General features: G+C 45.0%; 1 protein-coding gene across 2 annotated transcripts in view; it reads left to right on the top strand.

The window, feature by feature from the left end:
- The window catches only part of dab2ipb (DAB2 interacting protein b), a 51775-nt gene that overhangs the window by 6964 nt on the left and 20184 nt on the right, over window positions 1-24627 (top strand). For both annotated transcript variants that reach the window (XM_056589644.1, XM_056589643.1), the window contains exons 2-5: window positions 9551-9704; window positions 11787-11885; window positions 13422-13979; window positions 24225-24369. In XM_056589644.1, coding sequence (XP_056445619.1) covers window positions 9561-9704; window positions 11787-11885; window positions 13422-13979; window positions 24225-24369 — 946 coding nt within the window. In that variant the 5' untranslated portion in view covers window positions 9551-9560. The remainder of the gene's footprint in view (window positions 1-9550; window positions 9705-11786; window positions 11886-13421; window positions 13980-24224; window positions 24370-24627) is intronic.

Here is a 24627-nt window from a genome sequence, read left to right as displayed (position 1 = left end):
CAGGTCTAGTGCTATTCAGCTCCAAAGAGAAAGCTTAACATGCAGGAAAGAGCGTCATACCAGTTTTATCCTGTTTATTCAATAACCAACCTGTTTCATAACGAGGTTGAGCTTTTTGCTATCTTTTGCCTTTGATTAAACATTGGAATAGTTGCTCAATAAGTTCATCATTAAAACCCTTCTTTATTATTACCACCCACCTTCCCACAACCTCTTATTTTAATGGCCGCCACTGACTAGGGGGAGGGCCTCGTGGAGAACAACATCCTAGCGACAACCCTAGAACATGGCCGCCATATTATTGTGAACACTTCTTGTTTGGATAAATAAAGGTAATTATAAAACAAAAACAAGATCACGGTGGGGACGGTCCGAATAAAATCTCCCCAGCGGTGGCACGTCCAACTATGGTGTCTGTGATAACACTCAGCACCCCTAAACCCAAGGAGTAAACGCCAGAGCGTATGCGAGCAACTCGGCTGTAGCCTACAGTCTTGAGCCGTGCCCTTGCTGCCACCCCCTCTCTCTGGAATACAGTTTAGTCTCGTCTTTGTCCCTCGGGCTTGTTATACCCCCGTCAGTTATGACTAAGGGATTCTGTCTATGGCTGGTTCTGTCTATCGTCCTCCCCTCGAGTCATGTGGAAGAGACGAGGGAGGAGGCGATCTGCCGCTCCTCCTTCTCCTCATCTCCTCTGCTGTTCCGCTCCCCAGACGACAGGCTCTATGCAGGGTCTCTGGATTAGATTGTAGAATGCAGCTTTTTGGTTGTTGGTGGGATGTTCTCGCAGAGTGGGATTGACAGGCCAGCGTTTGGTCTCCCAGGCCCATTTCCACATGTCAGCAGTACTGCTGCTGCGGCTGCTACACAGACACACACAGACACAGACACAGACACAGACACAGATACACACACACACACACACACACACACACACACACACACACACACACACACACACACACACACACACACACACACACACACACACACACACACACACACACACACACACGCACACACACTCTCATACACACATACACACAAACACACACGTCTCTCTGTTCCACATCACTAGATTCTGACAGGACATGCACAAATCTCCCCACATCCCCCCACCTACACACACAAACCCTCACACGTCCACATACATACACACCGCCCTCTCTTTCATTTTACTTTTGACCACTGTTCAGTCTTGTCTCTCGCCCCAAGACAAGACAGATGCTGTTTTCCATGCAGCATATTATCCACTCCCTTCCCCTTTGTTAGCCAACTGTCTTTTTCCCAAAGCAAAAACCCATCGCTGTGCCAATTGATTGATGGCTGGTGTGCGTGCGCACACACAAGTAAAAAAGGAAACAACATTATTCAGGGTAAACAGAAAACCGGGATGTCTTGCGATCCAGAGACAGGGAGAAGAGATGTGATGTGTTGCAAAAACATTCTAACACGCCTTTGACAGCGCTAGCCTGATTACCAAACCCTCATTAATTCACACACACAGTTTAAGGCAATAGGCGTTGAAATGCAGGTAGCAAACGAGTGATCAGTTACAGACTCGCACCGCGGCAGTTGATTGGTCGGCCTTGTCATTTTCGGATGTGGTCTCAGCATCCTGCTGAGCAACCAAGCCAAAGCCAGGGAAGAAGAACTGTAGGTTTGTTGGTGGTTCATTGAGGTTCACACAAGTGAACCATCACATGTTTGCCCGGCCTGCTGGCTGGCCTGGCTAATTACTTTGTGCAAATGGTGTTTGTTTTTGTCGCCTCTGCGATGTTGTCGTGATGATGTTTATTGTCTAGTAGCGCATCGGTCGGAACTAGGGATGGGCATTTGAAGAAATTTTCTTGATCGAGCATCGCTAGAGTTATCGATCAATTATCGATTAATCATTAACTTTTTTCTATGTTTTTTTTCTAATGTTTTTATCAATGAAATCTTTATTCCAACAATAATGTATGGGCCAAAATTAATACAATACAGTTAACTTGAAGACCTACAACTGTTTAACAGTTTTAAAATAATAAATACAGGCATTATAGGTTATAGGCCTATGCGGCGCTCGTAAAGTCCGAACAATGCGCCTACAGGCGCTCTTAAAGGTTTGGAAACGATTCAACAAGACTAAATCTGTAGCCTATTCCAATTACAATAAGTAGCGAACTTATCGGACAACAATAATCAAACAAAGGCAGTAGGCTAAAAGTGGGCATTAAACTGTATAACTGTTATGAAAAAAAAGGGGGGGAAAAGGCCGACATATAATGCCTGCAGCCGGCGCGCGGAAAAGGCTCGCAACAAAAAGATGAGCCACCCATTTACAAACAATTGCATGAACTAGTCTATCTAAAAGCAATACCTTATTGAACATATATAAGGCTGGACTTGTTGCTAAAATATCACAGTTTTGGCAAAATGTAACGACTCCAAGAGGCACCAAGCGGAGCGAGAGTCAACACATTAAGAAAGAAAAGAGCGACTCACATACGGTGGTGACTGTCCCTACTGTCCATAGCATACAGTAACTCCAGCCTACATATTTTTGTTTAGGAATATAAGCATGTTAACATGCTCGGGGGTCAGACGCGAACGCAGCCTTGTAACTGTCAGTCCAGCAGCAGAAAACACCCGCTCTGACGGGACCGAAGTTGCGGGGATGCAGAGGTATTGTCGCGCTAACTTTGACAGCCTGGGGAACCTTCTTCCATTCACTTTCCACCAGTCGGCAGGGTTATATTCAATTAAATGCTTCAAGACTCACAGTATGCAACACAACGTCCTTTTGATCGATAACAATATAAATTGATCGACGCATTTCTTAACGATCAATTATCGAGCATCGATTAATTATGCCCATCCCTAGTCGGAACACATCATTAGTTCCTAGCGTTGCTACCATGCCAAACTCTTCATATCTGACTCTCTCCAGTCCGACTAGAACAGGGCACATTGGCCTGGTGTGTTGTATAAATCGCTGCCGATCTTATCGAACTTCATTAGAAGCCTGCCTTAGCCGATATTAAAATACGACCGACCGTGTCAAAATGCATACGGCAACCAATAAATTAGAAGGTCAGATAGTCGACCGATTTGTTGGCAGTCCTAAGCCTTGAGCCTTGATTTGACACTGGCTTTATCCCATATCAAATGTGGAACTGGTCCCTAATTTCCCTATGAAAAATCTTAAGAAAAACAAAACATAATTATGCTTAACAGCGGTGATACCTGGGGCCAGTAAACATGCATAATACTCTGGCTGTTAGCAAATAAGTCACGTTCTTTGGGTCGGTAAGTCGAGCTTCTTAGCATTAACGTTGCTAAGACTAATGATTTAGTGTTGCTGTTTTGGCTATGATTTGTTCTGACTTATACGGTTTGTTTATTTTTAAACATTTCACTCAAGCCCAGAAATGCTCTTATGATAGCTTATCCATTGTGAGTGTGACAAAATGGCATAGGATAGCAAGAAGGCAATTTATTTTTGGCGAAATGTATCTTTTTGCATATTCTCATATACATTTTCACTTGTATATTTTATTGGTATCTTAATAAAATAGCATGACCGTGCTTTTAAATGTTATCTTTTATCGTCTTTGATTTGTATTATATCATGACATTAAGGCCAGCAATAAATTATGTTGTTCAAAGCAAGGCTTTTTTGCAGTGAGATTATGACACTGAAATAAATCCTTTATTCTGTCGACAGATCCCTCTAGGCTTGAGGACAAAATAAAACCCCTACAATTTATTTTAACCTCAAACCCTAATTCCTGGAATTTGGCGACGTAACCCCGGTCCCGGGGTTACGGTTTTGATTTTGAATTGGCAGCTCATCTGATTTCAAACAAGTGATTAAGAGCAGGCGTTGTACTTGTTTGCAGAGTTGTGTTCATTGGCAGTTGCTTTACATCCACCCCTAGCCTGTCCGGATCCATGTTATCGGTCCATGTTCGACCAACACACAGCGTTGCAGGAGGTTATCCAGTCCGGGCGCCTCGGACGCCTCGATAACAGGGAGGGATGAGCACTGAAATCACATGTAATCCGAGAGTGAGGATCAGATAAACTCCCCGGGATCCATAAGACCAGAGCTGTTGCTTTGGTTCCTGTGAGGCGTGGTCCAGACTCACTCAGAAGAACCCATCAATTTCCCCTCTCGACTCTCCCCTGGGTCTCAATCAGCTTTCTATTGAGCAGGCCCTGGCAAGGTTATACAGTGTGTGGCTACTTCTCAGTCTGTATTGATAGGATTAAGAGGGGGAGCCGGCGCTATCACATTACTGCTTTATACAGCCAGAGTGAGCGGGCAACGTCCATGTCACTGAGTGTGTGTGTGTGTGTGTGTGTGTGTGTGTGTGTGTGTGTGTGTGTGTGTGTGTGTGACTGTGTCGATTTCTTTACCCAGTATGTTTACCCAGACTAGATGCGTCATGGTACATGATTCAGCCTACTCTAAGAGTATGCAAAGAAATAATGTTTAGGGTCCCATTCAAAGGAAGTACCACCTGTTGAATGCTATGTTATGTGCAATTGTGCATTGATAATCGACCGGAAGAACGACAAAACACATGATTATGAATTCCATACCGATGCACTCTAATTCCATTCCATTCCCAGTGTAAAGACCATAATTAAATTTAGTAGGGATTATTTAATTATGTTACTCTTTTTTTGCTCCTCATTCGTTCAACACTTCTTTCTTTGTTTCCATGAAATCATCTCTTTTTCTCTCCATTTTGCGATTCTGAGCTCTGAATATATGGCATTGGGAGTGCAGAGGCTGGTTTTTGGTTGTGGTTTCATGCAAATCGCCGATTATGCGAATCTGCCTTCTCATTCATGACTGATTGGGATTTATTAACAGACACAGACACAGTTGGTTTGGAACCAATCCCACTAACCCAATGGCATCTTGAATCTGGAGTTTTTTAAACCTAAAACAGGTGAACCTTTGGATCAAATAAATTACCCAAAGCCAATGCAAACATGTTCAGCAATGAATGCGGTCATCATCCTCAATCTGTCACTGCCCGCTACGGTATCCTATATCAATGTTTTATTTCCTCTGGTCCGTCTCACCATCCAAACTCTGTGAATTGCTAAGGCCTCGTGTTGGAGCTGGACCCAGGCCTCTTTTACATTGAAGGAACAAAGCCAGCAGCAGGAGGATTAGTGATTAAGTGTAGAGTGAAAGGGGTGAAGGAACAGGGAAGGGTGATAATCGACCCGTGTAAACTATACCCCCTAGTGAGACCACAGGAGAGGGAAAGGAGGGATTGAAAGAGTGCAGAATGAGGAGGGAGGGGGGAGGCATAATGAAGGTTTGCGTAGGACAAAGGAAGATAGCCGCTGCGGATGGATGGTGTTGTGGGAAGGTGGTGGTGGTGGTGGTGGAGTCAGAGGGAGAGAGGCGGACTGCAGAGGGAGTCGTTTGCAGTGCTTGTTATCTGAGGCTGAGCGTTTGGTAGCATGGCACAGCAGATCTGACGGAGGCCTGCATTGGACCGTATCAACGTTGACTAAAAGCCAAGGAGCATCGACAGGGCCGACACCGTCTGGGGTTACCGCTGTTACAAGGTGGCTCATCGCATGAATAAGAGGGTGCAACAGAATACAATTTGTTTGGCACATTTGCTATTCATGTATTCACCCCCTGCACATGCTCATTCCCTTTACAATCCCCACAAATTATCTTTTGTTTGATCGATATCGAGAAAGAATGAAGATAAGGGAAAATAACGAAAATGCGTTGCTTAAACTTCTTAGTTTTGTCCATAGAAAAGCCTTTTATGTACTGTCAAGAGCCAGGCTAAAGGGCTGTCTCATTAGGGTTGCTATCTGTGCTTTAAAGATAGCCTTGTTGCTCTTTGTCAGTTGGTGTTTCCAAGCATTTAAAGAAAATCGAAATAATCCGTATCCACCACTGCATACAATTCTGAAGAAATGAATTGCATTTTGCCTCCATTTTAATGCACAGATTTCTTTGTGATTGACTCCTCCATTTTTGTGAGTCTCTTAAGAAGTTTCCGGTGTCCAAGAGTTTTTCCTTCAAAGCTTACCTTGGTGCTAAGGGTGTCAACAGTTAACCGTTACCCGGTTAACCGCCGAAAATATTTTTGACCGGTTGCGCTTGTCGGTTTATAGGTTAATTTGCATATACACGTTGCAGATACACGGCTTCGCTAGCTAGCAGTCTGAGGTAAAAAATGAAGCGCGCTAAACAAAGCTCGGTGTGGGACCATTTCCTCCAGAAAGACAATGAGGTCAAATGTAAATGGTGTGATGCTACTCTTCAGTTTAGTAGTATTACTAGCAATATGCTGTACCACATCCTCGGACATGGCACCCGGGCCGGTGCCATGTCCGAGGATGGCTCGCAGCCAAAGATGTTATATGCTGCAAAGTGATGTGCCAATTGCCAAATCGAAATGCTAAATAATATGTTGTTTTGTTGATTAGTTAAATGCAGTTGTACTTTTAATAAAGCTTTTAAAAATCGATACCTTGACGCATTAACAGAAGCGCCGGAGCGGAGCACCAGTAATTTTGACCACCATGCAGTTCCAAAATTTTGTCATTCGGTTTATTTTTTGCATATTAATTAACGAAATGACAATTCTATAGTTAATTTATTATTTATTTATCAACCTTTATACGCATTCTCTTTTGCAACGAAGATCTGATGGAGCGTCAAACTAAAATGAAAGCGCCCCTTTCTTGCATTTCACATCACTTTGCGTTTTTTTCTTAACTGGTTAGTTACCGAGCGTCGGTCTATCGAAAGCAAAATTAACGGAAACTGACATCCCTACTCTGTGCACAGCATTTGTTCCACTGTAACCCTATATAAGAGACGTGGTATTTAAAGCATTCCCTTGCTATAGTAACATGTGTCAAACCCGGCAGGGTCTAGAAACTGATGAACCTGACCGCACCTATTGAAGAGATGGGAGTTAAAAAAACTTAAGACTTATCTTTTTAAAAAAGCCTTTTGCTAATTTCCCTTTTACTGTTTATGCATTATATGTTTAAACAACCCGTTTTATTTTTTTTCCTCTCTCTTAAACTCTGTAGCACTTTGAGATTTCTGAATGTAAAGTGCTCTACAAATTAAATATATTATTATTATTATTATTATTATGGGTACAAACAGCTCCTAGTCGTGGTGCCTTGTTGTGCCGATCCTCCTCGACATTGAAGCCCAAGCATCTGGTTCCGTTTATGTGAACAGGCATTTAAAAAACGTAACACTTTCATAAACTGTATCCATTTCAAACGACACTTGCCCTCCCTGGCAATAATACCTGTCTCTCTTCTCCGGCTTCCTTTTACTGTTCTGCCCGGTAGCCAGCCAGCCAATCAGGGAGCAGCGCTCACAACTCCAACAGCTGTGCTTTGTAATAGGTTAGAATCTCCTGAAGCTCCCATTCATACATGCTAAGTTTTCCCTGGAGATCTTTTGTGTGACTACTCACGCATCTTTAGTGGGTGTAAACGGCAGTAGAGGGGGATTTACAAAGATAAGGGGGAGCTAAAATCAGGCCACGGCCCGCGTCACACTGTGATGAGCTCCTTTTAAACAGAACTGGTTTACTATACCGGAGACGCAGCCTGCAGTCACTAATCTGGCATTATGGCTGCTGCCTTCTCCCTGGAATGTTTTTAATTTGTGTGTCCACAGAGCATTAAGTACACATGCACAGACACATAGGATTAATATGTAGATCCTCCACAAAGGGCATTATTAAGGGAATATTCTCCCTCATTACAATGCTAATTGACCCTCTGTTTTGGTGGTTGAGCCAGTGTAGGCTCTGCTAATGTTTATGCGGTTAAGTGACTGCTATTTGCATCCTTCTGTAGCCTGTTTAGCCTACTTGGAGATCCTCCATCTACCCCCTCTTCGTCTTCTTCATCGCCCAGAGTCAACCACGTGAATGGCTGAATATATAATGGACGTGTTTTGCAACGCCCACAATATGAAGAAGAGCAAAATGGGCAGGACTGTAGCGAGCAAATATTATTTAACTCAATAAGGAACCTTCCGTTACAAACAGGACATTATACATTTATTTGGTTGCACCGGGTTGTTTTTGTGTCCAACGGCAGAGCTTAGTCAGTCAAGGTCAAAAGTTCACTTAAATCTGGGATGCTGATTAACCAAGGCGTGAGTTTTGTTATCTAAGGCTACATTATATCTAATGATAGGATGTGTAATAATAGACGACAGTAGGGGGATACTTTTTGCTAGGCATCTTACAATCACATTTGTTCGCATAACATTCTTGGAAAGATAATATATAGATGTATATTCTCAGAATAAGCAATCGACATGCTTACACCTATTATATCTACATTGTCGATTGAATGGTCTGACCTAAAGGTCAGTTCTGTAGTTTGGTTTTGGACATAACTGGATTTTGGAACGGTGGATCATTCGGACACCGGTTTATCACTTGCACGTCTGCAAGATATTCCTCCTTAAGAAATGGCTGATCTTTCCCTAGAGCAAGTCATGGAGCATCATTTTGCCGCTGTGTCTGCGGATATGTGCTAATATGGTAGTGGGGCTTGTCCGTCATGCTCTGAGCTCTACTCCTTCCCCCTCTCGCTCCTCCCCCCCTCTCTCTCCCCCCCCTCCCTCTCTCCTTTCCCCTCTCCCTCCGTCCCCTCTATCTCCCCCTGACCTGAGTCCCCCGTCAGGAGAGAGGAGAGTGGAGGAGAGCATGAGACCCACCGGGCCACGGCTCTCCCTCTCTCCGTGGTTCTCACACATTCCCTGTCATGCTCCGCACGCATCGGCACTGCTAATGCAGCACATATGTTTGCTCTCTACGTGGGTGTGTGTGTGTGTGTGTGTGTCTGTCTCTCTCTCTCTCTCTCTCTCGCTGCATCACCTTCTCCAACCCTGTGCTTGTGAGGGTGACTCAATGTCTCTCTCTCTCTCTCTCTCTCTCTCTCTCTCTCTCTCTCTCTCTCTCTCTCTCTCTCTCTCTCCTACTCTTTTTCTCCCTCTCATTTGTTCGTTCTCTCTGTCTCTCTGTCCATCTTGCCCTCCCTCTGTCTGTCCCTCTCTCTGTCTGTCCCTCTGTCTGCCTCACCCTCTGTCTGTCCCTCTCTCCGCTACCCCCTCCAGGCCCTGTCTGTGAGCCGTGACTCATTAGCTGTGTTCGAAATCGTTCCCTATTCACTCACTCACTATTCCCTATTTAGTGTTTATGATATTGTGAACTATATAGGGAACGAACAAACGAGACTTCGGACACCACGCTAAACATTTCTAAACGTCATTTGCGTCGGTAAACTGACGTTTGGAAAACACGGCCGCGTTGCATCGTGGTTTACGGGAGTAACATGTAGGGAACATCGTACGGTCACTCAAATTTTCGGTATTGTATTGTCAACTATATAGTGAATTCAATTAACCACTGAGAATTCGAACACCACTACAAAATGGCGACCACCTCATATAGTGCACAATATCCTTGATAGGGAACGATTTCGGACACAGCTAATGTGTCTCTGTCTCCCTCTCTCCCCCCTCCAGATCTCATCTGATGACGAGGCTGAAGGAGTCTCGGTCCCACGAGTCTTTGCTCTGCCCCAGCGGGGGCGTGGAGGCGTTGGACCTCAGCATGGAGGAGCAGGTGGTCATCAAGCCCGTGCACAGCAGCATCCTCGGCCAGGACTACTGCTTCGAGGTGAGCACCAAACCATGAGCTGTTGGGTCGTTTAGCAGCCATTATGGTCACTTCATCAAAGGGGGGTTTGGGTGGTGTCATCAAGGAGCATGCAGGGGTTTAGCTTCTTGTTCAAGGACAACCACTGTTAGGCTCCAGACACCAGGGAGCAAACCCTGAATCTTATTAGGCTAGGAGTTGGACTTCCTACCCACTATAGTTCCTGCTCATACTGAAATAACCAATGCGTGCAGGAGTGTCATGGGCTTCACCTAAAATAGCGTTGCTTGTTTGGGATGTAAATTGGGGTTGGTGCACTGGCATAACATTGACCGCAATATTTCACTCTATTTGCATCTTCAGTTCCCTGTTCTAGATGGGCAAGATTGCGTGGCTGTGGCAAAGTCTTTATACTCCCAGGCCTTCAAGTTTCCCTCACCTTCAGGCTTTGTTGAGCAAGAGTCAGCCCTTGAGTGTTCATTAAAGGCATAATGGTTTAGATTGACCCTCCCAGTTAGTAGAAGGGAGACTCTTCGAGCTCTATAAACCTAATATCAGAGTTCTGTCCCTGCTGACTGGCTGTGCAGCTGTGGTACGTGACCTAGCATAGTTTGTCTGGGTAGGTGAGTAAGAGGGGTTTAGAGTGTGTGGGAGGGGTTTAGGGGGAGGGGGAGGGGTTTAGATTGAGTAAGAGGGGTTTGGGGGAGGGGTTTAGGTTGAGGGGAGGGGTTTAGAGTGAGTAGGAGGGGTTTAGGGTGAGGGGTTTAGGGTGAGGGGGAGGGGTTAAGTGTGAGGGGTTTGGGGGGAGTCTTTAGGAGGGTCGCTAGTACGATTCCTGTATACAAAGAGAGAGGTATGGGCTAGCCAGTATTATTTATTTGCAGACTTTATCAGTTAGAGAATATGATTTTTTGGTTAAATCGTGGAAATCACAATCGATCAGCAATGACTGATATGTCCATGTTATCTCAAGCTGGGAGCAGGAAGTTGAAATGCTCCACATTGTGGCATGAAGGACCTGCCTCTGCAAGCACAGTAGGGTGCTTTGGTGGAAAGCAGCTCACAAATGACTTTAGAAAGAGATCAACCTACATATAATATATCCAGCAGGGCAAGCAGCAACAAGCTGTGTTTGGTCTCAGTCTGACCGCACCAGACACAACACAGTAACACAACACTGTCAGGTTAAATATATCCCCGCGTTTCTTCTGAATACGATGAGACCGAGAAGAAGCCTTTCTCATATCTTGGATGTCACACAGTGATTGCGACGGCTTCATGGTTATGGTTATGTCTGTCTCTCGGTCTGTTGCTCTCCTTCTCTCTCCTTCTCTTTATCTCTCTCTCTCTCTCTCTCTCTCTCTCTCTCTCTCTCTCTCTCTCTCTCTCTCTCTCTCTCTCTCTCTCTCTCTCTCTCTCTCTCTCTCTCTCTCTCTCTCTCTCTCTCTCTCTCTCTCTCTCTCAGTCCCCATGTGTTCCTCTACTTATCTGCCCAGGAGACCGTTGCAGCCTGTTTGTTGCTCCTCCAATTACGTTATATATTCATCCTTTTTAAGGCTGCCAAGTCAACAGCCGACTTCTTCCGGGTCTGTGCGTGCGTACGTGTGTCTGTTAGTGAATCTGTTCTCTGCGAACTTTAGCTATCTCTCTTCATCATTGTCCTCTTATCCTTGTGGCACAGCAGTAGCGGAAGCTTCCAGAATAACAATTTCATTTATTTTTTTTCTTCCCCCTCAATGCCTCAATTTCTTGGCCTCATTATAAACAAAAGCTTGTTTGCACACACACCAGGCAGGCTGGTGCTGTGTGGCACGGCGCCACAAAAAGAGTGAAAAGGCAGAATCTGGGGGTCGGGTGGTCTATTTATGTCTTGTGTGCGTGTCTGCGTGTTTCCATCACCAAATCCTTCAGAATGCAGCAGAATCCCTTCACCGGCGTCTCAGCACTGCGGCGTGTAATTAATGCCCGATGTTCGGTCTGCTTTAGTGATCATATCAACCGGGGAAAGGAAAAATTTACATGCACAAAGAAACACAACACAACACAACAACAGCTCACCTGTCGCCTTGCGTCACCCACCTGTTGCCCTGCGTCACTCCGCAGGTCACCACATCGACGGGAAGCAAGTGCTTCTCATGCCGGTCGTCCGCAGAGAGAGACAAATGGATGGAGAACCTGAGGAGAGCGGTGCACCCCAACAAGGTAAGAACAGACCTGAGAGAGAGAGAGAGAGAGAGAGAGAGAGAGAGAGAGAGAGAGAGAGAGAGAGAGAGAGAGAGAGAGAGAGAGAGAGAGAGAGAGAGAGAGAGAGAGAGGCCCAAGAGTGATGTCATTATAGGGTTGATTTGTGAGGGTGTCATTATAGGGTTGATTTTGAAATGGCATGTAATGGCTTATCAACAACTTGGTAATGTAGGGGCTCTTTAAGAGTTTATTAGAAAGACCCTATGCATTGTTATCGCTCCCTACACCTGAAGACATAATAAGTACTTAAATGTGAAGTTAGAGCTTGACACCTTTTTTTCCTTCATCACACCAACCCGTTCACAGTCAGGAGAATATGACAAAACAAGATCTTCCCTCTTCATTCAGACATAATAAAGAACATTAATTCCTTGGAGAACTTTGGAAATGTCATTTGTGGCTGTTGTGAGGATGTAAAAGGGCATGTCGTTGATGTTGACATACTATCTCCCTTCAGTACACAAGGGGAAATACGCACATTTCTGATTCCTTCACAGATCGTAATAAACAGTACTAGATTAGAGCACACGAGATTTCCATCAGCAACATTAGCACCCTATTAGCCAGGAGGTAACTAATGTGCAATATTTAGCCTTAGTTTGCTTAAAGTAGCCATACAAAATGCATTAGGGAGTGATTCAGTAGCAATTTTTTTGAAATGCTGGTTCTGACCTGGTATGTTTTAGTGCCCCATAACAAATACTTAGCGGTAATTACACCTGCACTATGTAACTTTTATCCACTGCAGCTATCACTTGAGCACAGATTGTGTTATCCTCATGCTGTTTCTCTATCCAGACCAAATTGGTCTGGAGAGGGAAATAGTCTCTGTGGTGATTAAGGCGTGGGCGAATGGGCTCTTTATTATTTAGACAGGTGATAAAATAATGTTTCTGAACAACAAGCTATGGCGGCCGTGAAAAGGTAGGGTTTACAGGTGCAACTGTTTTGTAATGGTATAGCATATATATAATGTGCAAAAAAGTGTAGGTATTTGGTCGCGATGCAATATAAAAAATATATGTTATCACTCAAAATAAAAATGCTATTACCGTACTTGATGTTTATCTTGAGGGGCTTTTATGTTTCCAAAAATATGATTGTCTAGATGGATTTTAAGAATGATAAATATGGAAGGATTTTGAATTGGCCTGAAGAAGGACTTTGTTGTTTGTTGTATTTAATGAAAACGATTATATACACAAAGAAGGAAAGCAGTATATATTCGATGGGCAGACTCTTGTGCACGTACACAAAAAGACACACACACACACACACACACACACACACACACACACACACACACACACACACACACACACACACACATACACGCACACACACACACACACATACACGCACACTCACAGACACATGCAGACCTGTATACATACACACGCACATGCATGCACACACAAACACACAACACTGACCCAACAACGTCTTGGTCTCCCATCTTACCCACGTCCTCGCTCTTTGTCCTCCGCCCTGCAGGACAACAGCCGCCGGGTGGAGAACCTGCTGCGCCTGTGGATCATCGAGGCCAAGGACCTACCGGCCAAGAAGAAGTACTTCTGCGAGCTGTTCCTGGACGACGCCCTGTACGCCCGCACCACCTGCAAGCTGAAGACGGACAACGTGTTCTGGGGCGAGCACTTTGAGTTCAACAACCTGCCGGCGGTGCGCAGCGTCACGGCGCACCTCTACAAGGACACGGAGAAGAAGAAGAAGAAGGACAAGAACAACTATGTGGGCCTGGTGGTCATCCCCACCGCCGCCGTCACCGGCCGCCAGTTCGTGGAGAAGTGGTACCCGGTGAGCGTGCCCAACCCGGCCAAGGGCAAGGGCGCCTCGGGGCCCATGATCCGCATCAAGGCGCGCTACCAGAGCATGAACATCCTGCCCATGGAGATGTACAAGGAGTTTGCCGAGTACACCACCAACAACTACATGCTGCTGTGCTCGGTGCTGGAGCCCGGCATCAGCGTGAAGAACAAGGAGGAGATGGCCTGTGCGCTGGTGCACATCCTGCAGAGCACGGGGAAGGCCAAGGTGAGGGGGTACCGCCGCCGCTGCTGCTGCTGTTGTTTGCGTGGATGTAGGAGGAGTCAGGCCTCATCAGAGTGGGGTGTTAATGCAACTAAAAGGTCTACACTAGAAGGTTCCCGTTCATTGTGGGGTTCTGTCCTTGCTCGACATCCCAGTGTTTTTATCACAACGACCCATCCACAACATAACGTCCCCATATACTCCCCTGTTTCTTCAAAGATCTTGCTATTCTAGCCTTGAGGCTTGTTATCAACATGTTATAATCATAGCATGTTACGATAATGGTACTTGCTTGTTATCAACGGGTTCAAATACCATGTTATACTCATAACATGTGACGATAATGGTACTTGCTTGTTATCAACATGTCATACTCATGTTACTTTTTATGAACGTTGAACTTGTGTTGTAGGAACATTTAGGGAGGAGATTATGGTTGTGGAAAACCATTCCTAAACGACATGTTTTGGAAGAGGTGTTTTGTGGTCAGCACTAAAGTAGAAATACCATCCTAACCTAGAGGAACCTGAGGTGAACCAAAGCATAACCTCCATGGCCCCCCCTCGTCCGATGAACTTCTGACCCACTGTGCTGACATTCTTAAGGCCAGGTCGGAAAACTCACGCAGGTAGAGGATTTGTTGAGCGGGCCGCGGCGCGCTCCATTACAAAGAAACGAGGATAATAACCCCGCTGGTGCCTCCCAACCCTGCGGCGGCACACTGCATACAGATGCACACCGTGCAGGCAGGAGGTCGGATATAGTGCAAGCACGGCTGTATCCTCCTGAGACCACCGTACCGCCTCAGACAGTGCAGGCACAGGTTTCCCCCGCGTAATGGAACCGAACTTTTCTAGTCGTCCACCCAAAGGCCACTGTGCTCGACCTACGTGTGTCTCCCACCATGCCTCAGTGTAAACACATATGTTCGCATGTGATTCTGCTGTGTCTGCAATGTAGATCCAATACCTTTGGATGCTGTTTGCTATGCTGTGCTACGAGCGATCATGCTACACGCATGCCGGTAGATGGGGTTTTAGTAGGATGTCCTGCATTCAGGTCGTACCGACCTCGTCCATATTGCCTTGTCTGTTTGCTTTCTTCCTTGTCACCTGCCAAGGGAGTTGGATCCTATGCCAAGGCAATCAATAATCAACTACGATTATATCGCCATTAAGCAGACACCTTTATCCAAAGCACCCTACAATGAATGGTTATTTGTCAGACAGGGCTGAGGCCTGTTCTGCTCTCCTTAGGGCGCCTACAGGGTAGACTGTGAACCTGTTCATCTGGGATTCAAAGACCCTCACCGCTAGAGTAACCCATATCCCGGGATCAGTGTGGTTGATGATGGCAATCTAGGGCCTGGAACCCGGTTCCTATCCACAGTGGATTGTACGGATACTCCTGAGTGTTCAGCCTGGGAATGGCTGGGAGCTGGTGGTTCATTGCAGACATCTTGGTTGGTTCATCCTCAATGAGGTCCGCCAAGACTTTGACACATTTCTAATTACCTTTACTTAAACATAGAATACCGGGCGTTCTTTCTAAAAGTTTGGAACCTTAACTTTTATTACCACACAGATCCCTCCTGGGCTCGCTGTTCTTCTCTCCCACCGCCGCTCGCTACCACTTATACTTTAAAACCATGGACACGACAGAGACTTTGTTTCAGGGTTGGTGTTAGAAAAGGACCATTGTCTCCCAGCAAATCCGTCTGTCTGAAACACAGCAGGATCCTAAAGGGGGACATTTAATTATAAGTTTGCATGTGATAAATACAAAAAACGGAAGACACCAGTGTGTGAATCACAGGCTTTGGCTGAGTCATCTTAAGGCTGAGTCATATCCCAGAACTGAAGACTGTGCCTAGATGAACTGAGGAGATATGAGCTGGAATAACATGGCAAACTCTCTGCGGTGTCTCTACCCCTGTCATTAAGGTGCCATTAAGTTGTATCAGATTACATCAATGGTAACACACAGTTACCTAGTATTTTCTATTTATAAAAACCACTGAGAATTGGCTTTGCCCACTTGGCGTTGGTGCAAGGCTACACATCACAAATAAGCATACATCTATGTCTATAATTTACATGTGTACCTACCTACCATGTTTTTACTGATATTTGTGCCACAAAGATGGAGGATTGCACATCCACAGTGAAACGCCCCACTCTGACTTAAACCTGTTGAGCATGCCTTGCAGTATGAAGAAGAGTACATTGTTTCATTCTTATAGTTTCACCCTTTACATTAAGGCAATGTTACATTAAACTACATGACATTTCTCCGCAATTCTTGGTTACAAACTGGGTTAATTTCGGAAAGCGTTACTTAAAAGTTATCTGGGCCAAGTGTGTCCCTATCACCCCTTAGGCCGATGTGTGTGGGTTGCTACTTGACCCATGTTGCTATGCTATCCCGGCTCCGCCTGTTTGTGGCGTATAGCACAAGCTCTGCTCTGCACATTGTTTGAATTAATTAGCGGTATAAAGGTTGGGAATGGGTTTCTAATTACGACTCACTGTGCCTGGCTTTTAGGCTCTGCTTCACTCTGTCATTTCAGCAGCCATCACCGGATTAATTATCTACCCGGATAGTTTGCATCGGTGCATTCTCTCAGCTTTCTTCACACTCTCTCTCTCTCTCTCTCTCTCTCTCTCTCTCTCTCTATGTTATTTTGCGTTGCTGTCTCCAGCCCCTCTCTCTTGGCCCGGTGCATCCAGAAGCCAGCGTTCTCTGAAAATATGTCATTACTGCTCTCGGTGGAAATGTCTTAACGGCTTGTGTGTGTGTGTGTGTGTGTGTGTGTGTGTGTGTGTGTGTGTGTGTGTGTGTGCACAGATGTGTTTGTGTGTGTGTATGGTAAGCACCACTGCACAGATGAGACACCCGCATGAACTTGAGCAAAAATGAGTAAAAATATCTATGCACATCTCCAATTACAATCAGCCATATACCATATTGTTAAAATGATCTATCCCTCTTAAGTTTCCGTCTTGGCCTTTAATTAGATGTGGATAAGTGTGTCATAAACCCTGGATATACATGAATGTTTGTGAGCATTTTTCCCCCCATTTTGACCAAAAGTTGATATTACCTAACATTCAAGGCTGTTTATGTTAGCAATGGCTATATTTGTAGCATACATTTTTAAAATGTAGGTATGCGGATATAGAGGGAGAAAATAGAGGGGAAGAGCATGTCTGAGGCAGAGGGGGAGAGGGAGAGAGCAGGCAACGGCAGAGGGAGAGAGCAGTGAGAGGGAGAGAGCAGTGAGAGGGTGAGAGCAGTCAAAGGGAGAGTGAGAGAGCACTGAGAGGGGGAGAGCAGTCAAAGGCAGAGGGAGAGAGCAGTGAGATGGAGAGAGCAGTGAGGGGCTGAAGCCAAATACTGGCATGTCAAAGTACAGAGGCCGTGCAACGCACTCCTTTTTGAACCCTCGTGTTTTAAGTCAGCATCAAATGTGGCTTTATTTTGTTCAACTATGCATCTTGCGCAGACTTTCTCTCACACGTTCGCAAGCACACTCGCTTTCTTGCGTGTCATGAGGAACCGGCGCACACACACCCACACAAACACGCACACACACACACACGACCTAACACGGACGACAAACGCCCCGTGTCAGCCGAAAACACTTGTTGGAAGGCTGGGATCGGGAAAGACTACCCCCCCCCCCTCCTCCTCTCTCTTTCCTGTTTCCATGGTAAATAACATAGCTTTGTGCCTGAGGGATCCACCACTCCCATTTTCAAGCTCCCTCTCTCCCTTACCCCTCCCTCCCCTCTGTCAGCCCTTATCTGACCCCCTCTCTCAGAAAGTGCTGGCGGCTTTAAACGTAATGCTAGCCATCAGTCTCCCTGGAAGGATTTACCACTGGAGGGTGGAAGCTTGAAACAGTCGAAGAGGAGAGCGGAGAGGCTGGCTATATGTTTTGCCACCTCCCCCACCTCTACCAATCCCCCCCTCTCTCCCCCCAAGGGCCGCACTGGGCCGTGGGCTGGAAGGCCGGGCCAATTGATCAGCCCAATTGTTATTCCTATGCCTCTGGTTTTGTTCCCCTGCTATAAATCCGGTAGGTCTGTATTGCTGTGTATCGTCTTGTGTAAGTATTGGTCTGTTGCAATTGTTAAACACAGATTGCGTGCCTCTCTAATAAGGTCATCAGAATGATTATCTCTCTGCTGTATTTAACAACGGCATGATTATTCAAACGTTTTACATTATGGTTACACTTGAATGCATAGGTTAGATTACTTTAGATCAGGGGTCTCAAACTCAACTTACCTGGGGGCCACCGGAGGTAGAGTCTGGGTCAGGCTGGGCCACATCACAAGTATTCCACAGAAAAAAGGAGCACAACACACCCAATCTAAGCTAATGATCGGGCTATAATTAGATCACGTTGGCTATGTAATCGCTGATAACAGGGGACATTTCAGGGTGGATGGTGGAAACCGGGATATTTTAGCGTCCTTTGGCTTTTGTCGGGACTCAGGACACGCAACCCAAAATTGAGACTGTCCCGGCAAAACCGGGACACCTGGTTACCCTGTCACAAGTGATAAAAAAGTGTGGCAAGCCACTCAGCAAAAATGTGCTTTTGACAACAACGTGCAAGCCGCACTAACACTAAACTTTGATGTCAAGTAGGGGGCCACAAATTATCATCCTGCGGGCCTCAATTGCCCCCCGGGCCACGAGTTTGAGACCCCTGCTTTAGATTATATTAGACCATATTATTTGAAATGGCATTATTGAGTTACATCAGATGTTATTATATTAGATTATATTTAACTAGATAAAATTAGATTTCCCTCCATTATATAATATAACATAAGATTACACCTAATCATGTATTAGAGCAGGACTTCTGGGGGGAGGCGGCACAAAGCAAGGGCAGGAAAACAACTACTGAAGGGGCGGAGTTCCGCCTTGATACCTGTTTTGTTACGATAGATATTCTACCGAAGAGAAACTGGTTGGCCCCAGTAGAAGAAACTTTCAGAAGGGGAATTAGTTTAGTGTATATCAACAGCACAGTTTTTCCCCCAACGTTGTATGGTTAAGGTGGCCGCCTTAACAAATTTATTATTATTTTTTTTTTTATATTTCTTTTTTAATTACTATCCATTAACAAAGTAGAAAAACTCTTGTAGGTAAAGAAAACATACCTCCATCAGGTATAAAAAATAAACGAAACGGCGGCATCAGGTGGTTGTATATAACTGAAACCCTCAGCGAAGACCGCAGGGCCACGAGACAAACCCCCGTCCTCGACCACCTTGACTACGACATTACCTGGGGGAAACACTGCAGTAGATATATAGTTGCCAGTCCACACAGTGTGAATCTGAGAGCTTTCATGTTCATAATAGCTAATCCCTTGCTCTCAGATCTCTGCCCGCTTCGAGCAAAATACAAAAACACACCCTTCACAAATAACAATTAAAAATAAAATACATTTAATGAGAATTTATGGCAGTATATTATATAAGAGAAGATTAGACTAGGTACGTTTATTACAGTATATTAGTATATCAGCGATCAGGCACGGTGCAATGTGTCAGTGTAAGCAAATAATATCAGCATTAGCATTAGCATGGCTGACATCATCCATGCTAAATGTGTACATGTATTTAGCATGGATGATGACGTCCATGCTAAATACATGTATGCATTAAGCATGGATGACATCGTCCATGCTTAATGCATACATGCATCCATATGAACAATTCAGTGGCGAGTCGTATGTAAAGACTGATGACTTACGACGGCGAGAGAGGTCGGGGCTTCCCGGGAAATGTTTGTGTTCACTAACGAGTGAACCGTTCCCTAATTACCACAGTCGCCCAATTAGCCTACTTTTAGATAGTGATATATTAAATCATCTGATTATTGTCTTGTTCACGCGGTTTGTGTTTTGTCACAGTGTGAAGGACACACTTCATTAGCTCAAGACACACACACTAAAGCAGACTGTCACCCTTTTTAGCACTAACATATTATAGTCAGAAGATTGGATGCGGCCGTTTACAGCAATCAGCAGTTAACGCTGAATTAATGGGAAGAATAATGACACAATATCTATCTGTCGATTTCTCTTAGGGTATATATTTCTGCCTGCAGAAAATGGTTATTTGATGGTGTTTTTATCCTGAGTCATGGTGTTATTTAATCCTACAGCCCCCGCTGCCAGGTGTTTTCATCAGGTGGGTTCAGGATTTCACCTTCAACTCTCTCGGCCGGTGGACTCTCTGAGGATTATATCAGATCTCAAAGTACTGTCACTGTACGGCACCTAATTCCTGGAAAGGTCTTCATAAAGCACCTCGAGAAAACATGCAATGGAACTAGTAGTCTGCTTATTGGTTTTGTATGTGGTCAAAACAGAGTCATGTGTGTTCTCTAGGGCTAGTGCTAATGTTAGAGTTAGAGCTAGTGTAGGTGTTAGTGCTTGAGCTAATGCTTTTGCTAGTGCTATTGTTAGAGCTAGTGCTAGTGTTAGTGTAAGAGCTAGTGTTAGTGTTAGTTCTAGAGCTAAAGCTAAATCTAGAGCTAGTGCTAAAGCTAGAGCTAGTGTTAGTGCTAGAAATAGTGCTAGTGCTAGAGTTTGTGCTAGTGTTAGTGTAAGAGCTAGTTTTAGTGTTGGTGTTGGTTCTAGAGCTAAATCAATGGCTAGTGCTAATTCTAGCGCTAGTGCTAGTGCTAGAGCTAGTGCTAAAGCTAGAGCTAGTGTTATTGCTAGAAATAGTGTTAGTGCTAGAGCTAGTGCTAGAGCTAGTGCTAAAGCTAGAGCTAGTGTTATTGCTAGAAATAGTGTTAGTGCTAGAGCTAGGGCCAGAGCTAATGCCAGTGCCAGTGCCAGCACTAGTATTAGTGCTAGTGTAGGGGGCTTGTTAGCCGAGGCAGAGATGCCTGAACAGTGTTTGAAACACTCCCCATTGTTGTATTCTGGCGTAGGAAACTCTGGCTCTGGTCCCTCCTGAATCGCGAGCTCCACAGCCATCCTTAATCGGGCATGAATCCTTCTTCTCTCGATGCCCTGATAAGGACAGGAAGGGGAGCTCTGTGTGTGTGTGTGTGGGAGGGAGGCGGGGGGTGCGGGGGAGGCTGTTAGGGGATACGGAGGTGCTATGGCGGTGGAGAGGTGCTTAAAAGGTGGATTATAATTACAGTGACATTTTCCTGCTGTACAAAAAGAAGAAGCGCCGATTGTGTTGACTCGGGAAGGGGTCAAAGATAGCAAGATGTGTGTGCGTGCGTGTGTGTGTGTGTCTGTGTCTTAAGAACATGCACCAGTCCAGTACTTTGCTTTTCAGCACTGCAGGCCTGTTCCTTTTGGAGATTAACAAACAGAGAAGTGTAAACAATGTCACAATCAAATCACATCATGCTTAGGAATTCAAACATACCCTTCTCAATAACTGAGGCCCATTATATATAATGTGTGTACATTTAAATCAGGGTATTGGACAAGTTTTCCTCTCTCAATGACTTTTCAAAACCTCATAAATTCTCTTCTCGTCGTAATATGTATACAATATTAAACTTGAGTACCGCGATAAATCAAACCATTCAAAGACGATAAACGATAATATAGAATTATTACCCAGCCCTAGCTTAACATATTGTCCATTTGCTAACCTTGTCCTTGACCATTTGCGACTTTTATATCCAGGGGGTGGAAACTAGTCGAGGTCCTCATCTCGTCATCTCGTTCCATGTCGAAACCCCCTGGTCGCCCCCTGCTGGTGTGGTTTCACATTACACCAGCAGGCGCTGGGTCGCGGCCGCAAAGCGTCCACTGGGTGTGGACGTCTGGGGCAGCGGTGTTTGTGTGAGAAAGACAGAGAGCGTGGCTCTGTTTGTGTGTCTTCATCTGTGTATATGTTGATGAGTCATCGCATGGTCTCCTGCTGTCAGTCTGCCTAACCAGCAGCTGTTACCCCACTCACACACACACACACACACACACACACACACACACACACACACACACACACACACACACACACACACACACACACACACACCCTCACTCATGCACACATACACACACGCACACACTCACACACACGCACACAGAACAAATTCACATAAACACACAAACAAATGCACATCTGTCGCACACAAACAGATCGTTGGAGTGATTAGGCAGTCTGTACACTTGTGTTTATGTGTATGTTTGTGTCTGCTTGATTGTGTAGTCATGATGCCGCTAACAATTTTGTAAGTGGCATTGTTGTCATGTCTGTCTAATTTGATGATTGTCTATAAAATGTTCTCATTAATCAAAGAAGTCACCAGAGGCCAGAGTAGAGGGACAAATTAACTCACATTGTCTGTCTAACCGGGAATAATGTCCAAAAGTATTCATATTAAAAATAATCTGAAACTGAGAAAAGCAACAAAATACACTATGTTTAATGCAAAAACGAACTCAATGACATTAATTTCGTAATTTTTCACCATTTGATTAATCAACTCATCATTAATGCACTACAACGTATGCTAGTGGTTACACTTGAGTTGTTTAGCGACTGAATAGCAAATGCAGCAGCCCAGCTGTGTGCGTACGTATTTGATCTTCTTACAGATTCATAGGTGTATGTGTGTGTACATCTGTCTCTCTCTCTCTCTCTCTCTCTCTCTCTCTCTCTCTCTCTCTCTCTCTCTCTCTCTCTCTCTCTCTCTAGTCCCTCTCTCTCTCTCTCTCTAGTCCCTCTCTCTCTAGTCCCTCTCTCTCTCTCTCTCTCTCTCTCTCTCTCTCTCTCTCTCTCTCTCTCTCTCTCTCTCTCTCTCTTTCTCTCGGGCTATATAACTTGGCTTCCTCCAATCTCCGTGGGGGGCTTCAGAGATCCAACGAGGGAATAAATGAAGGCGAAGGCCTTGGCTGTGTCCTGTGTGAAATTAAATTCAATCTTAAATTATAAGGGCTCTCGTTTGCGGTCGTTTTTCCCTGCTGGGATGTGAATTATTGATGCCATGCCGATCCCGTTCAGCTTAAATTAAGGCTGATGCTGTGAAGAAGAAGCGATCAATATGTTCTGGTCTTCATCAAGATATGTTCATTGTCTTTTTAACATGCGGTCGAAGCTATGTAAACCTGGCAGTGGCTGGTAGTTGTCCCAGGGAGCCGTTGCACGTTGGACTGCGGGCTGCCGCTCGACCCCCTAGTGCGCTAACCATGTAGGCGATACACCCTGTAGAGGACTGGGTTCGATTCCCACCTGTGTGACATCTCTTCTCCAACCCTCTTTCATGTCTTTCTTTTCTGTATTGGAGGCAGATAAAAGCGCATATAAAAAAAGCTTAAATTCACTCTGTGACTACAAATCTTTAGTTTATCTGTTCATATAAATATGAACAGATGAACTAAAGATTTGTACAGAACCTTTCGTGATTACTTTCACACCTTTTTGTTTTATTTTCTTGGTAAAGTGTGTCATCAAGCATAGCTTCTAAGTCATCCATCTCCAATGTGCACATCAGACGATCCCTAAAGGTCGAGAAAGCCGTTTGGGGCCAAACCCTTATGCCTTTTCTTTAAAGGGGACATATTATGAAAAATAACTTTTCTTTGGGGTGTGGGGTGTTGTTTTGGGTCTCTGGTGCTCCCACACGCATACAAACTTTGAAAAAAGTCTGTACATGATTTTTTGAGTGAGATATGCATTTCTGAAAGTACCCCGCCTATAGTTACCAAACAAGCGAGTCTGTTTTGGCGGTGTACTCCGGGGGCTGAACTGCGGCCGAAGCTCAACATACAGACGCAGTCTTTATGATTCATAATATCATCCGAGGCGCACTTAGCTTTTGGCCGTGATATTAGATATAATATTATATAAATACCCATACATAATATTATTATTATTATATTATATTATATGATATAGAGCTCCAGGAGTCCCCAAACGGCAACAATCCCTTCTCCTCCATGCTGTGGTTCAGTCTGACAGCTCATTGGTCAATGGGCAGCAAATCATTTGCATTAAAACTACAGACACTAGAAACAGCGCTTTATGAAGGGACTGAAACAGAAGGGAATAGTGGTAGGCAAGATCTTTTTTCCTAAATGCTATTTCCAGCAAACAGCTTCAAAAACATGTTTTCTGGAACTCAAAAGACTATGTTTTCTAGTTGGGAAAACACCATAATATGTCTCCTTTAACGTGCGATCCCTCCTTTTCTGAGGCTCCTGGGAAATGTAGTCTTAGCTTCTCTTTGTTTAACCCTCAGGACTTCCTGACGGACCTGATGATGTCGGAGGTGGACCGCTGCGGGGAGAACGAGCACCTGATCTTCAGGGAGAACACGCTGGCCACCAAGGCCATCGAGGAGTACCTGAAGCTGGTGGGACAGAAGTACCTGCAGGACGCCCTGGGTGAGTGTGTGTGTGTGTGTGTGTGTGTGTGTGTGTGTGTGTGTGTGTGTGTGTGTGTGTGTGTGTGTGTGTGTGTGTGTGTGTGTGTGTGTGTGTGTGTGTGTGTGTGTGTGTGTGTGTGTGTGTGTCGGCCCCCGCCTACATGCACATATGCATTAAGTCAAACCAATAGAAAATGTTTTTCTTTGCGTTGTTCCTGCACACATAGCGGTACAACAGCAAGATTTACGTCAAATCAATACGCGTTATTGGTTTGCC

The sequence above is a fragment of the Gadus chalcogrammus genome, chromosome 4 (assembly GCF_026213295.1).
Source record: "Gadus chalcogrammus isolate NIFS_2021 chromosome 4, NIFS_Gcha_1.0, whole genome shotgun sequence".
Lineage (NCBI taxonomy): Eukaryota > Metazoa > Chordata > Actinopteri > Gadiformes > Gadidae > Gadus > Gadus chalcogrammus.
This window is presented reverse-complemented; position numbering and strand designations above follow the sequence as displayed.